Source organism: Acinonyx jubatus, chromosome E4 (genome assembly GCF_027475565.1).
Source record: "Acinonyx jubatus isolate Ajub_Pintada_27869175 chromosome E4, VMU_Ajub_asm_v1.0, whole genome shotgun sequence".
Classification (NCBI taxonomy): Eukaryota; Metazoa; Chordata; class Mammalia; order Carnivora; family Felidae; genus Acinonyx; species Acinonyx jubatus.
The window spans coordinates 6,134,984-6,150,693 of record NC_069395.1 but is presented as its reverse complement, the minus strand read 5'-3'; the positions used below and the strand labels follow the sequence as shown (position 1 = coordinate 6,150,693).

Here is a 15,710-nt window from a genome sequence, read left to right as displayed (position 1 = left end):
GTCTCTGTCTCTCAAAGGTGAATAAACATTAAAAAAATTTAAAAAATAAAAACTCAGATGCTCATGCAAACTAGAATGCAGGCCAGAGCAGGACAGTGTTGGGTCTCCGTGCAGTAAACCAACCTCCCTCAGAATAACCGGAGGAGAAGGGCCCCTCTGAGCCTGTCGGTACCCATCCCTGGTTCAAATCCCGTGCTGCGTCACCGCCTCTGGGGCCCTGCTTTGTGCCCATTCCCTCTCTGCTCTGACCTCCACGAGCCCCACACTTGCCACCTGCGGAACCCATTGGTGCCCGGTCACCTTCCTCTTGCCACGCGGACCTTCTTCCCAGTTATAGTTGGCACCTCCCCGGCACCCCCAGACCAAGAGCCCCAGGGTATCGTGAGGCTTTGCTCCTTAGACACACAGGAGGTACTCACCAGTGTTGGTTGGCTTAGATGTACCTTTGGTCCCTTCCAGTGTGAACCAGGACTGGAACACCATTCCTTTGCCAGGTGGAAGTCATTTAGGGAATCTGTTTTTATGGGTAAATAGGAAAGTTTAAAACCAGCCTGTGGGTTTTCTATGTAAATGATGCTTTCAAAGTGTTGGGGGTTAGTTTGTGTTCATTAGAAATGCAGGTTAAGTAGATGTCTGCAGCCACCTCTTCTAAAATTGCTTTAAAAACCCTTCTTCCGTTCATTGAGCTGCTGGTACACATGTATGGGGTATGAGTGGAAGTTTTTGTAGTGTTAGTTCTCACCGGATAAGGACGACCGTGTGCAAATGACAGAAAAGGAGCCAGGTGTCCTGGTGACCTAGAGACAAGGCAGTGTCATGACTAGGAAAGCTATGGGAGTTTGGGGTAGCATGTCCAGCAGTGGGACACCCCAGAGCCGTATTGGCCCAGAAATACTGCCTGGGATCTGGCCCTCAGCACAGGGCCGGACCTCTCCAGAGCCCCAGTCCCTTCTTGGCCGATTTCTCAGCCTGCTTTTGCGTTTCTAGCTCTGAGCCGAAGATGGCTGCCAGCTGCCTTCTGTTCATCTCTAGAGGACATTAATGGATCTTCTTTTTCTTTTTTTTTTTACTGTTTTTAACATTTATTTATTTTTGGAGGAGAGAGAGACTGAGCAGGGGAGGGGCAGAGAGAGAGGGTGACACAGAATCCGAAGCAGGCTCCAGGCTCCGAGCTGTCTGCACAGAGACCAACGCGGGGCTCGAACTCACGGACCGTGAGATCGTGACCTGAGCCCAAGTCAGATGCTTACCCGACTGAGCCACCCAGATGCCTCATCATGGATTTTCTTTTTTACATTTTCTCTCTTCTCAGGAAGTTTCCAAAAACCTCACCAAGGAAAACGAGCAAACCAAAGAAGACATGGAAGAAATCCGAACAGAGATGAACAAGCGGGGGAAAGAGAACTGCTCTAAGAGCCTCCTGGACAGCATGCCGGACGTGCGCTCGGCCTTGCAGAGGGACGCGGCGGCCGCCTACACCCACCCCGAGGTACGGCCCCGGCTCCCTGGCCTCCGAGCACAGCCTGCTTTGTGCCCACTCCCTCTCTGCTCTGACCCCCACGAGCCCCACACTTGCCACCTGCGGAACCCATTGGTGCCCGGTCACCTTGCTCTTGCCGCGCGGACTTGGCATGGCTCTCACGCGTGCACAGAGCTTTGCCGGATTTGGTTCTTTCACGGTCACGGTGTCATTTTATCTAGGTAGCAGTTCTGTGGGTGTGATGGGGCAGGGTTGACTCTGCGGCCCAGAGGGGCTCTGTGAGTGAGTGTTGCCGTCGAGGTGTCCCCTGGTAGGGTGTTGGGGGGCAGGCAGGGCGCAGGGCCTTGGACACTCAGAGCGTCTGAGCCGTTGCTGTGCACTGCGACGTAGAGAAGGGCTAGGCATTGCTGTGTAGGAGCCTGTTGCCTGGGCCGCTAGGAACTGGGGTCAGAAAGGAAGTCAGCCGATGCTCGGAACGCTTGGAGACTCGTGAAAGAGATGCCAGGCAGGCAGCAGCTGTGGGTTAGGGGAAATCCTGGGCACATGTATTCCGAAGGCAGGACAGTGGGCAGATCAGGACTGTGGAGGCCAGAAACCCTGAAGACCGTACGGTGCTTGCACCCTGCCCAACAAGGAATTGAAAATAAAACCAGTTCCAGACCAGAAAATAAGTATAAGGAAGGCCAATAATTTTCTGGCTTTGCCCATGATGACTGCTTTGATGATTTTTTGGAAATACCATGTTTCTTAAGCAATTATTTTTATTCTCATTTTTAGTTGTCCCCAAGGCACTAGCTGCTGAGCATGTGTTTAGTCAGCTTAGTGGGTCATCCTTGAACAAGTCTGAACTTACAAATTTTCTTTTAACGTTTATTTTTGAGAGGGAGAGAGACCGAGCATGAGTGGGGGAGGGGCAGAGAGAGAGGGAGACACAGAATCCCAAGCAGGCTCCAGGCTCCAGCTGTCAGCATAGAGCACGACACGGGGCTCGAACTCACGAACCGTGAGATCATGACCTGAGCCGAAGTCGGACGCTCAACAGGCGCCCCAGATCTGAGCTTCTAAACCAAAAAGCTGAAGACATTTGGGCTGGAAGGGAACTTGGAGGTACCCTTTCCCCGCACGTGGGACCCAGCCACTCCTGTCTCAGCCCATCTGGCATCTTGAGCTGGCCCAGTGCCCAGCGGAGTCTGGCATTCCCTGCCCTCTCTGGCTTCCAGTTTCCCAGTCGGCTGAGCCTGAGAACCCGTCTGTTGTCTTGATGATACATTATGTGGTATGTTCAGCAACCCGGCTCATATTTCCTGAGGGCAAACAGTAAACCAAATCAAATGCACCAAACCCGTTTTGTCCTTGCTCAGCAAAGCCCTTTCCCCTCCTGAAATCCCCGTTCAGCACGCTGCTGAGGTGAGCACAATCCTCCCGTGCCAGGGGGTAGAGCCTGGGCCAGGGAGGGGTGGGAAGGGGGAAGGTCAAGGCTAGGATCTTCCTGCCTCCCCGCTTCATCTTTCTGTCTCTGTAGCGAACCCCATGACTCAAAAGGGGACAAGTGGGGTGCTGGGTTCGGTGGTTATTTTCAGGGTTCTCGTCGATGATGTTGGGGTTTCTCGGCGTGGTGAATGGCCATTTGTTGGAGGCCTCTCTCCAACAAGGTCGCTGCCTGGAGGGCTGGCAAGGGGCTCTGGGGGCCGGGTTGGGAGTGGGGACACAGGGACGCCAGGAGTTGAAGCCATACAACAGACTCTTGGATTAACAGAGAGGGGAAATCAAAGCTTGGTGGGGGCAGCGGCCGCCCAGCACAGCCTGTCGCCAGCGGATCCAGGGAAATTATATGTTCTCTGGCAGAGGCCGCCATGGTCTTACTCCATCTGCTTGGCTGGGAGAAGGAACTGCGGTTCCCGCCTGTCCCGGAGAGCCTGGAATTAAAGACAGTTCCTGGGGTTTACCATGAAGAAATGACAACCTGCTTTTGCAATGCGGAGGGAGGCCAGGGTCCAGCAATTAGCCGGCCCACAGCGTCTGAGTCAGGCGCTTGGGGGCCTCTTCTCAGCTTCCTAGCCTCCTTTCCCAGTGGGAAATGAGGGATCCCCAAGTCTGCTGGGCAGTAGCCAGACCATGGCCTTGTGGGCTTGGGGGTGTAGACGAGTTTTTGGATGGCAGACAAGTCAGATCCATGGTCACCGGTGTGGGCAGTGTGGCTTAATGTAAGGAAGCGTGCAGGCTCTAAAGACAGCAGCCCTGGGCCTAATTCGGAAGTGCCCCTCTCAACCACTTCACTGATTGACCTTCAGTCGAATTTCTAAATGACCCCGAGCCCCTCTTTGCTTGTTTGTGAAGTGCTCTCTACCTTGCCTCATTGTCGTAAGGGTTAAAAAATGCCATAAAGGGACGCGTCTGGTCAGAATGGGAGCCCACTGCAATTCTTCCCCACAGGCCACATATCCCTGCATCTCTAGTCCAGCTCAGCTCACCAGCAGCAAGTGGGAATTGAGGAGGGGGCAGGTGGCAGGAGTGGGGGCTCCCCTGGGCACACGCCTGCCCCTTTCTAGAGCGCTGTCTGGCCCCAGCCAGGGGAGGCTGGCAGAGAGGTGCCCCTGCTTTGGAGAAGTCGGTCCCCACGGGACGCCAGGGAGCATGGAGCTGCCATGTCTGCTCTGTCACCTGGTTCAGCTCTTTTGTCACGGGAAAACCCAGTACAGCCTTGGGGGTGTGGTTGGGAAGGACTCCAGGTTTCCTCCAGGCCAGATTTTTAAGGTCAAAACAAGAGCCTTATTTGCTTCTTTCTGTGCAAAGTGAGAAAGTTGGCCATTCGGGCTGGCTTTCCTCCAGCTCATATTCTGTGACCCTGAAGGCCCTGCCCTGCCTCTCAGGACCCTGGGCCTCCGGGACAGAGGTGTTGTTTCTCAGTGGGCTCTGCTTCTCTGGGGGGATGTCACTGGGGTCTCAGGTAACGGGATTTAGGGGCGCTTGCCCACCTCGTCGTGGTGAGGAGGGGGCTTCGATGGCTCGGGGGCGACAGGAAGCCTCCTCTTCACTATGGAGCCCCCGGAGCCCTCCTCCTGAGAGCAGGGCAGGGTCACACCCCTCAGGAACTGGACCCACCTGTGGGCGGCCCTGGCTTTGAACTCAGCTCCCAGGAACCTGTGCCCAAAGTCTGTTGTTTTCAGTGGTGGGTGATCGGGATCCTGGGTTGGGGGCGGCTACGTGACCAGGTGGACCGAGGCAGGACCCAGAGAGCGTGCCACGCCGTGGACACAAGAGGCCATTCCCTGGGCAGCAGCTCCACGGAGGACAGGGCGCTTCTTCCGCTGGACCAGAACCAGCACGGCAGCGTCCTCAGGGTGCTGTCAGGATGCCCAGGTCGGGGTGCCCGGCTGGCTCCGTCGGAGGGGCATGCGACTCTTGATCTAGGGGCCATGAGGTCAAGCCCAATGTTGGGTGAGGAGATTACTTAAATAAACGGAACTTAAAAAAAAAAAAAAAAGAGGCCTGGGTCATGAGCTGCCTACTTTAAAGCATCATTTGACAGAATCCCCACGCCAGTCACAAATGTAGACCGTTCCTCGGGATTTGTTCTGATTAAAAAATTCAGCGCAACGGGGGGTGCCTGGGTGGTTCAGTCAGTAGAGTAAGCGACTCTCGATCTTGGGGTCATGAGTTTGAGCCCCGTGTTGGGCACAGAGGTGACTTAAGGGAAATTCAATGTGAATATTAAGGAGCGCCCAGCCGGGGGCATCAAAAATGAGCAAGAGGTGATGGCTGTCCTTCTATTCCATATGGTCTGCAGACGCAAATTCTTAAATACTGCCCATGGAAGGCAGTCTGGGAGAGGTGCTGTGGTAGAAGGGATAGACTTGGGTCCCTTAGGAGCTGTGTTCAGCATCGTGAGGAGAAGGCCCGAGTCTGCTGTTCTTTCGTGTAGCAGGGCTCCAGGGGCAGGCGGACCGTGGTGGGTGGTTAACTTCATGGTGCCATCAGTGGCATCCATCCTCCAGACCCCCTCCTGGTCACAGGAGGGCTGCTCTACTCTAGCAGCCCGTCCGCATTTCAGGCCAGACCAGTCAGGAAGAGTGCGAAAGATGCCTTCCAGCTGACTCAGCCCCCCTTTTAAGGAGCTCCTCCAAAAGCTCTTTCCACCAACTTCTACTTATACCCCACCGGCCAGGACTTTGTCCCGTGGCCCCTCCCACAAAGCCAGCTTCCCATCAGAGAGGAACAAGGAGATTTACGTGGTCGGTTAGAAGTTTCTGCCACAAAGTGCAGAGTGAGAACTGGGAAACAAAGATTAATTATGAACGAGAAGGGCTGGGACTATTTTCTTAAGGACGTGAGAGGTTCGCGGGGCCTTGAGAAATGGGTACATGATGATAAGTAGCTAGAGGGGGGAAGAGAGGAGGCCTTCCAGATGGAGAAAACAGTCCGAGCAAAGGCCCAGCAGCTCAGGAGAGCCGAGAGTTTGAGGAGTCAGCCAGGTGACTGAAGCACCAAGGAAGGGTTGGGGCTGGGGGCGCAGAACAAGAGAGGGGAATGCTGAGCTGGGTCCGGGTCCGTGCTTAAGAGGGTGGAAAATGCCAGGCCAGGCACTTTGGGCTTTATCCTGGATGCATCAGGGAGGCTGTGGAGCAGTTCCTTCTGATCGTGGAAGGAAAAGCTTCATCCCGAGGGGTGCATCTTGGTTCTCGGGCCTCATGTTCCAGCCTGGGCACCGTTGCCCACACACAGACCTCCCCGGAAACAGCTGAGACGAGATCTAAGTCACACAGCAGCCCTAGGCTGGGAAGCACAGTGTGGACGTTACAGAGACACGTGCTGGAGCCAGAGGGCCTGGGTTCAAATCCTGCTGCTACCACTTACCTGCTGTGGGACCTTGGGCAATTTACATGACGTCTCTGTGCCTCAGGTTCCTGATGTGTACGTGGGAGTGATAAATAGCTCCTACCTCATGGGACTCGGGGGAAGATTGGTTGGCGTCCGTCAAGCACGTAGGACAGTGTCCCGGCTCCAGCACTGCCTCCTCCTGCCACTGCCTGTCTGGCCAGTGACCTGACCTTAACTTGTGTCCCCTCTGAACAGTATGAGGAGCGGTTTCTGCAGGAAGAAACCGTGTCCCAGCAGATCAACTCCATCGAGCTCCTGCAGACGCGGCCCCTGGCCCCGCCCGAGGTGGTGAGGCCACAGCGGCCCCTACAGAGGCAGGTCCCCCTGCGGGGCCGGCCGGCCTCCAAGCCCACCGTCATCCGGGGCATCACCTACTACAAGGCCAAGATCCCAGAGGAGGAGAACAACATCGAAGAGCAGCGTGAGTTGGGGGTCGGCGGGGTGGGGAGGGAGTCACCGTTTGCACCCTGTGTACCTGCACGTCCTCTGAGCCACACGCCCCTTCTGGGGTCCGATTGCTGCCGTGGCCTCTCCGGGCCAGCCAGGTCATGGGAAAATTGCCTGCGGTTACGAATTATCCAGAGTTCCTGCTGTATCTTCTCACAGTTTGCTGAGCGGCTTTGGGCAAGTCACTTGACCTCTCTGGGCTTGCAGAAGATCACACAGCAGAGCTTTAAGGGACTTCGGTGCACCCCCCACCCCCACCCCCCAGCCTGGTTTCCCAGTTTGCAGATGAGGACACTGAGGCTTGGAGGTGGGATGATGTGCTCAGACCCCTGCCCCCGCCACCCCTGTTCCTGCCTCCAGGTTACCTGGGCTTCTCCCCTGTCCCTCCTCACAGTTGATGCTCACCTAGCTGTTGGCATAGTCATTTTGCCCATGTAAAAAAATTTTTTTTAATGTTTATTTATTTTTGAGAGAGAGAGAGAGAGAGAGAGAGAGCGTGTGAGCGTGCAACCAGGGGAGGGGCAGAAAAGGAGACAGAGCACCCGCAGCAGGTTCCAGGCTCTGAGCTGTCAGCACAGAGCCTGACGCAGGGCTCGAACCCACGAACCATGAAATCATGACCTGAGCCGAAGTCGGACGCTCAACCGACTGAGCCACCCAGGTGCCCTTTGCCCATTTTTAACCATGTTTGTTGCCTTTTTAAAAAAATTTTTTTTAATGTTTATTTATTTTTGAGACAGAGACAGAGCACGAGTGTGGGAGGGGTAGAGAGAGAGAGGAAGACACAGAATCTGAAGGAGCCTCCAGGCTCTGAGCCGTCAGCACAGAGTCCGACGTGGGGCTCGAACCCACGGACTGTGAGATCATGACCTGAACTGAAGTCGGACACTTAACCACCTGAGCCACCCAGGCGCCCCTGTCTTTTTAAATTACTGACTTATGGGATTTTTTTTTCTTTTACATATTCTGGAACAAGTCCTTTGTTAATTGTATGTACTGCAAACGTTTTTGCCCTGCCCATGGCTTCAGTTCCTTAATGGTGGTTTTAACAAACAGATGAAATGCAATTCTCTGTTTCTTTCATCTGTGGTTAGACTTTGTGTCCTAAGAGATCTTTGCCTCCTCATATTCCTTCTCTGCTCAAAACCGTGCACAGTCCCCCATTTCATGCACAAGAAGAACTCAAGTCCAAACAGCAGCCAAACCCAATGTGACGTGGCTCCTGTGTCCTCCCTGATGTCACCTGTTACTCTCCCCTCACACCCTCTGCTTCTTCCACACTGGCTGCTCCTCAGCCTTCGCAGGCAGGTTCTGGCCTCAGGGCCTTTGCACTGCTGCTGTTCTCCCCAGAATACTCTTCCTCTGATGGCTGCTTGGCCAACTCTTTCACCTCCTTAGGGCCTCTGCTCATCTCCCTCCTGACCACTTTACCCATTACTGGAAGTCTCCTTTCGCCTCCCTGCTCCAGGGCATGCCTCACCCCCTCGACTTTCTCCCCCAAGCACTGTAAGTGTGCTTTGTCTGTTGTTTAGTGTCTGCACCATTGGACAGAAGCTCCATGAAGGGGAAGGATGTTTGTTCTGCTCACCGTTGTTGAATGTGCTCCATATGCGTCTGCCAGGGGAGCGGACAGGGGTGGGGTGACTTCCTCCAGCTCAGGTCGTGGCTGTGCGTCCCCCCGGTGCCCCGGAGACCGGGTGGAGCCCAGAGGCGGTCTGTTCAGAGACCCTCCAGGAGATGCAGAGCCCTCCCATCTCTGCTGCTTCCCACCTGCCTCTTCGGCAACCCCAGCCAGGCTGCATCTCTGAATCAGGCCGTCATGTCGAGGAAAGAAACCTTGTTATTAATCTGCCGAATACCGCATACTCTTGCCCGCCTGACAGTGCTCCTCCGCCCGAATCACAGATGACCTTCTGTTTGTTTCCCAGAAGACGAGTTTTTCAGTGGGGACAACGGAGTGGATCTGCTGATTGAAGATCAGCTTCTGAGACACAACCACCTGCTGACCAGCGCCCCCCGGAGGCCGGTGGCCACCCACCAGGGCACCACCGGCACGACCCACATGCAGACCTCGGCCCCGGCCTCGCCCTCCGATCCCAGCTCCCCCGACCCCACCCTGTCCCCCTCAGCGACGCGGTTCCCAGACCCGCTCCAGACCTCCTCCGTGATTCCGGGTCCCACGACGGGGGCAGGCCTGGAACCTTCCACTCAGGTACCAGCCACCACCGTGGCCCACACAGCCACCCAGCAGCCTCTGGCCTCGGCTTCCATGCCAGGGGCCTCTGGGGACGCATTTACCGAGGCTCCACCCACGGCCCTGGTGCCTCCCACCACAGTCCAGACGGACCCACTGGGGAGAGACACCGCCACAGGGCAGGGCGGGGCCTCCGCCAGCCCCACCCTGAGCCCGGAGGAGGAGGATGACATCCGGAATGTCATAGGTGAGTTCCTTCTGCCTGGCCCTGTCTCCCGCTCACACGGTAACAGGCTGAGCCTGGGGAGAGGTTGAATGGAGAGACAGGAGCCAGATGGTCAGACTTCTCCGGAAAGGAGAGTGAGTGGAGTTGCGTCTTCGGCCAGTGCCGCGGGTTGACCCTGGGTTTATGTGTTCGTAGTGTGGCCGGCGAGCCCGGTGGGAAGCTCCTTTCCAGAGTAAATCGAAATCAGCGGAGCCAGGGCCCCACCTGCATTGGTCAGTTTTGTAAACACTGGTGTGCTTTCCTGTAGTGGGGACTGGGTATTTGGCAATGACTGAGTTAAGTTTTCTGCAGGAGGTTTACCAGGCCGTGAAATAACAAGGGGTTCCTATTTGTGGGGTCAGGGAGGGGGCAGGGGAGTAACTAGTACAACGGGCCCCAGGGCCAAATCTCACAAGCGGCAGCCTTGGAGAGCGTGGGGACATCGCAGCACCGTGTGGCAAATGCTCTCACAGGGGAGGAACAGAGGAGTGGAAAGGGGAGCACCAGCTTGGCCCGGATGCCAAGAAGGCTGGGGGAGCTTTCCTGAGGAAGGCGTCATTTGAGCTGGGTTTTGAAGGATGAACAGGAGTTTTCTAAACAGAGAAAGGGAAGCATTCTGACTGTTGGGCCTAAAGAAGCAGAACGTGTCCCAGAAGCATGGAGGAGTGCAGCCCTGTTCTGTGCCCCATTCTGGGGGCTCCGCGGCCACAGGAGGACTCTGGGAACCGTGGGACACGGGGTGGGGGAAAGTCGACAACAGAAGGAGGGGGGAGCCACAGGTGCCTCTCCCAAAGAGAACGACACCCAGCTTTAGTTAAGTCACCACGGGTAGTGAATGAAAACACTGTTGAATCATAGTTTCATCAAAATGCTTGTTGAAAAGTGCACGAGCTTTGCAGAAGACATGGTTTGCCTTCTGCCTAGGTCTTCCTTCTTCCCGTTCCCTCCTCCCAACAAGGTGCTGGTAGCTGCTGTCGGACCAGGTGGTGGACAGAGCACCTGCCGGGAGCAAACACCTGGGTTGTAGTCTGGTCCCGGCCGCTGACAGCTGTGTGACCTTGGCCAAATCCCTGCCTTTCTATGGGTCTCACATGAAATCAGAAATCTGCTAAAGACTGTCGTCTGCGTGAAATCCTATGGCTTTTTGTTGTTGTTGTTTGCGGTAGGTTTATCAGGCCATGATAGGGCAAGAGATTCTTCTTGGGGGGAAATCCCAGAATAACGGCAGAGTGGCAGCAGGGAAATATCCAGGAAAACTAGACCCCAGGGCAAAATCTCATGAACCTTGAGAAGAAGGCAGTTCTTGGGCCGCAGAGGTTGGGGTGGGAACAGGAGAGAACATTTTTTTCCCTTTCCTTTCCTTTCCCTTCCGTGGCGGAAGCAAGCTGACCACAGTGTAGACGGTGGCTCCTTACTGCGTGGAAAGTCCATCCTGAAGCCACGGGTCCTACCCAATTTCTGCAGAACGTCCTGGGGTCTGAGCCCGAGCTTTGTACTCCCGCACTGGCTCTGGGCGGCCTTGACCATGCTCATGGGACCACAGGCCCCGAGATCAGCACTGTATACCCCCCCAAATGGAGTGAGCTCCCCGGTGCCCCCTTGAGTGGGAGGGACAGTTCGTCCAGAAGACTTGTCCCTCCGCGGGTGGCTCAGATACTGACGGTGAAGACAGGCTACAGGTGAACCGGCACACCTGTGTGCCCTCAGCGATGCTATTTATCAGCCTGAGAGCTCTTCCCTGGGTGACTTCCTAGCCAGGAGTGGGGTTCTCTGCTGTGCCTGCCTTCGCGGGTGGTTGCCCCCAATGTAGCTGCCAACACGTGCCTTTCTGGGGCTCTTAGGACTCTGTCCACCTCCGGTAGCCTGTCTGAGATGCTGAGGCCCAGGCGGGAGAAACCTGGCGTCCTCGTGGCCATTTACCTGGCGGGAGCCCGAGGTGGGAAATCATTTTCTCTTGCTGTTCAGTATTCTGTTTAACCAGAATGACATCGGCACGTAGAGGATATAAGGGTCTGCCTAAAGACTGGCCCAGAGGGTTTTCCAGAAGAAAAACCTTGCCTCTGGAGTCCACTGCAGAGAAAACACAGGGATGTGAACATACATGTGGTGTTTTCTCCGAACACTGAGGGGTGAAAAGAGAGGGGGTTACAGAGAGAGGAAAGTTCTGTGTCTCCGGCGGCGTGGTCTTGGCTGGCTCGTTTTGGGGGATCATTTTTAATCGTTTATCGCTGTCAGGTGGCTCCCTCGAGCTGTTGTTAGTGTGGATGGGATTTCCTTTCCGGAACCTTCTCTGCAGACCCCTGCCTGTCTGTGCCCCGCTGAGTTAGACCAGGTTGCACCCACGTGTCCTAGTTGCAGGTAAATAAAAACCATTTGGCTGAAACCGACGCAGGCTACTAGTATGCTGCCCGTGGAGGCTGTTTGCTGTTTAATGAGTCTGGCAATTTTGATGTTGAGCTATTTGAGATGCAGTTTTAAATGGGGCTGCTTTTAAAAGGAACGTCCTATGCCATGTTTTCCAAATCTGATTTTGTGATGTCCTAAAATGTCTACCATGATCCTCAGGAGAATTGTAAACCTTTCAGAAAAAGTCCAAAAACAAGTAAATCAGAATTAACTTTTGGTTATGAAAACAAGCATTGGCTAAAGTCTACTCACTGTAGGACCAGGAGAGGAAAGATGCTGCCAACTCTCCAGGGAAGGGTCAGCCACCATCCTGGGGCCCGGGGAGGGGTCAGCCACTGTCCCTGCAGCCTGGGGAGGGGTCAGCCACCAACCTGGGGCCTGGGGATGGCTGTTGAGGCTCCTGCAGAGGAGGAAAAGCCTATGCCACGTGGGCCAGGCTCTGCAGAGCCCCAGACTCCAACAGCTGCAGCTCCTGATTCAAGATTTTCCATGGGGCTGGTTTGGGGTGGGGAAGGAGAGGGGAGGAGCAGACAAGGGGACCGTGAGGATGACGACAGTACCCGTGAGAGCCCGTCTCCTCGTTGAACCCAGGAAACCCGATCTGTGAAGACCGGTCTCCCCCACAAGCCCGAGACACTAACAGTCCCCGAGGTCTGGCAGCCCTCTGGTTATGGGTGGGGTGACCAGCCCTGCCTGCCACGTATCAGGGGGTGCCGGTCTGGGCTGCGTGAGAAAGGTGGTGCTGACGGGCCAGGAGCAGTGCTGGCCGGACCCCCCCCGCAGCACCCGGACAGGAACTGCCCCAGTCGCCATCTGCCACCTAACAGGCTCGTTCCCCGACCCCACGGGCACTCTACTGTCAGTTGCTTTGTCCCCAGTCACCTAAGCGGCCCCCTGAAGCCACAGGGAACCTCAGTCACAAGCAGGAGCCCTGGGCCTAGAAGCAGGAGTATGCAGTGCAGGCTTCCTTGTAAGGGGCTGAGGAATCCAGTCCTCACCTCTCCGCCAGGAAAAGGCTCATTTGGTGCCCGAAAGGGCGGGAGCTGTTTTCATGTCCCAGGGGGACTAGGCGGGGACAAGTGGCTAGTGTGGCCTGAGGGAGCCGTGCACATGGGGATGTTCTTGGTCTGGCCAAGGCCGACAGCAGCTCTGACTGTGGACCCCCATCTCCAGGCGTGGTCCCCCAACATACGGCCCCCCGGGGTGGGGGGAGAGCAGCCCCTGCAGGCAGAGCCACCTGCCTGGGGGGCGTGAAGGAAGCCCCCCAGGCAAGGGCACATGCTGGAGGGGAACAGGGACAGGGGCCTGATGACGAAAGGGATCGCAGCCTCAACTCAGAAAGTGGTAGGGAGCTGTTGAGGCAGGACCTGAGATGCCCAGCGGAAGGCAGGTGTTCAGCAGGTTGCCGGCAGGTGCAGGAGGCGTTCACAACTCAGGCGAGGTAGCGTCCCCACTCGTGTTTGGGACCCGTGAACATCGTTCCAGTTCTGGCGGAGGGATGCATGGGATGCTTTGGGTCCGAGGGACTCTCTCCTGGAAAGAGAGCTGGACCGGCCGTCCCAAACGATGAGGAAGAACTGGCCGGGCCGAGCAGGAAGGTGGAAGGTGGGGCTGCGGGGGCGGCCACTGACTTGTGGAGCCTCATCCGGAATGAGAGCGCGGGGGGTGGGGCGTCACGAGAGGTAGTGAATAGAAGCTTTTCCCTTCTGCGGTGACTCTGTCTCTCTCTCTCTCTCTCTCTCTCTCTCTTTTTCTCTCTCTCTCTCATGCTGTTTTTCTTTGCTATTTCGTGCCAGTGTAAGTGAAGAAATACTAAAGATTCAAATTACTCGCGTGAGTTTTACCATTCACGTTTACATTGTGAAACATCAGTTTTAAATGCGAATGTAAGATCTTTTAACTCCCGTGTGGAAGTCGCCAGAATGACGCGATTCCTACGTCACAGCCCCTTCATGCAGGCGGATTCTGTTCTTAGCAGGACGGTGCAAGGCCGCACGGAGCCCGCTCGGCTCTTTTGTTTTCCTTCTTGGTAGGTGCGCGTGGTGGCAGGACGCGCCATTCCAGCCCGCTGGGTGGGGAAGGCTAACAAGACCGGCTGTCGGTCGGCCGTTGGCTAATCCCAGGAAGTAACACAAGAAATAACATAGGGCCTTTTACTCGGTTTTTCACGTTTCTGAATGCGCCACTGTCTTCTACATTCCGCTAAGTCCTGGCTCCCGGGGAAAGCACGGCCTCTGGGGCCGTGGGTCCCCCTGGCTCCGCCGTGGGGGCAACACGCTCACCAGAGTCTGGCTAAACCCCCCGCGCACGGTGGGTCCCCCGGAGTCCTGTGTCCATCAGACCCAGCAAATGCCGAGTGCAAGTGGGTGACGAGGAAGGCAGACACACGCGTGTTGCGTGCTCCTGTACACGTGCACGCGCTCCACGGTCCTGTTAGACTTCGCTTCTAGAAACAAGGTCACAGGTAAAATTATCAAGAGCGTTGGGATGGCGACAGCAGAGCGTTAAAGCCAGGGCGGCCCCTTCCTAGCGGGGGCCCGCTGTGAGGGCACAGAGATCACAGGCCACGAAGGCCTGTGCACCCCGAGAGGGCAGCCCGCGAACGCAGGCAGTTAGTGTGGCGGCCAGAGGGCTGAATTCATCCCAGGATGTTCTTACAGCCTTGAGTTTGGATGCCTTCGGGCCAGCTGCTCTCCCAACCCACCACGGCCTCTATATTGCTGCCTGTCGTCCCACACCCACCCCCCCCCCCCCCCCCGCTTCACCTGTTTCTGTCCCCGCCTGGCCCCCGGAGCCACCAGAGTTTGGTGGGGATCGGCGGGGGCAGGGATAGACTGCAGGAGGACAGGCTTGCCGGGATAGGGGCTGAGTCAGCATCCCACGGTGGCCGGTGATGGCGATGGCGGGTTAAGGGTTTAAGCAGAAAACAGCTCGTGACCACGGGACAGGGGAGGTGGAAAGGGGCAGAGAGGAGCCAGAGAGGCCAGCGGGGTAACCGGAGTGACCCCGGAAACAGGCAGTGAGGTCTGAACTAAGCCACAGTGGTGGGGAGGGGAAAGGCGGGGAGAGGGAGAGGTGGGAGACAGCCACCTGCAGGTGGGGGAGGAGGAGGCAGCAGGAGGGACCAGGACCCTGGTGTGGTGACTGGGTGGCATGCGGTGCCTTTCTCGGGGGCGGGAGGTGCATGTGCTCAGGGGAGGAGCCCCTTGTTTTCAGCCCCTGGGACCCTGCGCAGGAGAGCCACCGAAGTGTCTGATTAAAGGGGCTGATACCTAGAGAGGGTTTCGTACATGTTTGCCGTCACTGAGCACGGGGGACGCTTGTAACGTGAGTCACAGATAGCCCGTCTCCCCTGTGGCTCCTTTGAACTTCCTCCCGCCTTTCTCTCCCTGTCCTTGAAGAGAGTTGTTAACACGAAGCGTCTTCCCTCCGAGGCTGACAGTTTGTTGCCAAGGGCAGGAGCGTCCGAACGGCCCCAGTTCTCAGGCCGCGGTGATGGGTCTGGGCCTCATGGTTTTACTGACCTTGAACATGTTTTCAAGTGCTCTGAAACCGCGCGTGTGTGCCCGCTGTTTCTGCCCTCCTGCCGGCCCGTGTCCCTCTATCTGAGGTCCTGGGTGCCTGCCAGCTGGGACTCCGTCTAACTACAGAGGTAGGGATGCCTGACTCCAGAGCCGACTCCATCCGCCTCAGTGTCCATGTCTCCTGTAACAAATTGCCACGAACTTAGTGGCTTAAACAATGGAAATTTGTTCTCTGACCATTCTAGAGGTGAGAAGTCTGGAATGCGTCTCACGGGGGCTAATATCAAGATGTCAGAGGGCTGATTCCTTCCCGAGGCTCCAAGGGAGAATCCATATCTTGCCTTTCCTGGCTTGGCGGCTGCGTCCCTCATGCTTCCTCCTGTCAAATCTCCTGCCTCCCTGTTATAAGGGAATTGCTGAGCCATTGGGGACTCACTCGGATAATCTGGGATATCCCCATCTCAAGATCTTTGACTTAATCCTATCTGCACAGTCCCTTTTGCCATGTTAGGTCAC

The 15,710-nt window shown here is 56.2% G+C and overlaps 1 protein-coding gene across 4 annotated transcripts in view; it reads left to right on the top strand.

The window, feature by feature from the left end:
• Positions 1–15,710, top strand: part of OLFML2B (olfactomedin like 2B) — a 35,232-nt gene that overhangs the window by 15,661 nt on the left and 3,861 nt on the right. For 3 of the 4 annotated variants that reach the window (XM_053209644.1, XM_027075080.2, XM_027075078.2), the window contains 3 exons: positions 1,313–1,489; positions 6,554–6,779; positions 8,734–9,246. In XM_053209644.1, the coding sequence (XP_053065619.1) occupies positions 1,313–1,489; positions 6,554–6,779; positions 8,734–9,246 (916 nt within the window). The remainder of the gene's footprint in view (positions 1–1,312; positions 1,490–6,553; positions 6,780–8,733; positions 9,247–15,710) is intronic. The other variant, XM_053209645.1, reaches the window with a different exon arrangement.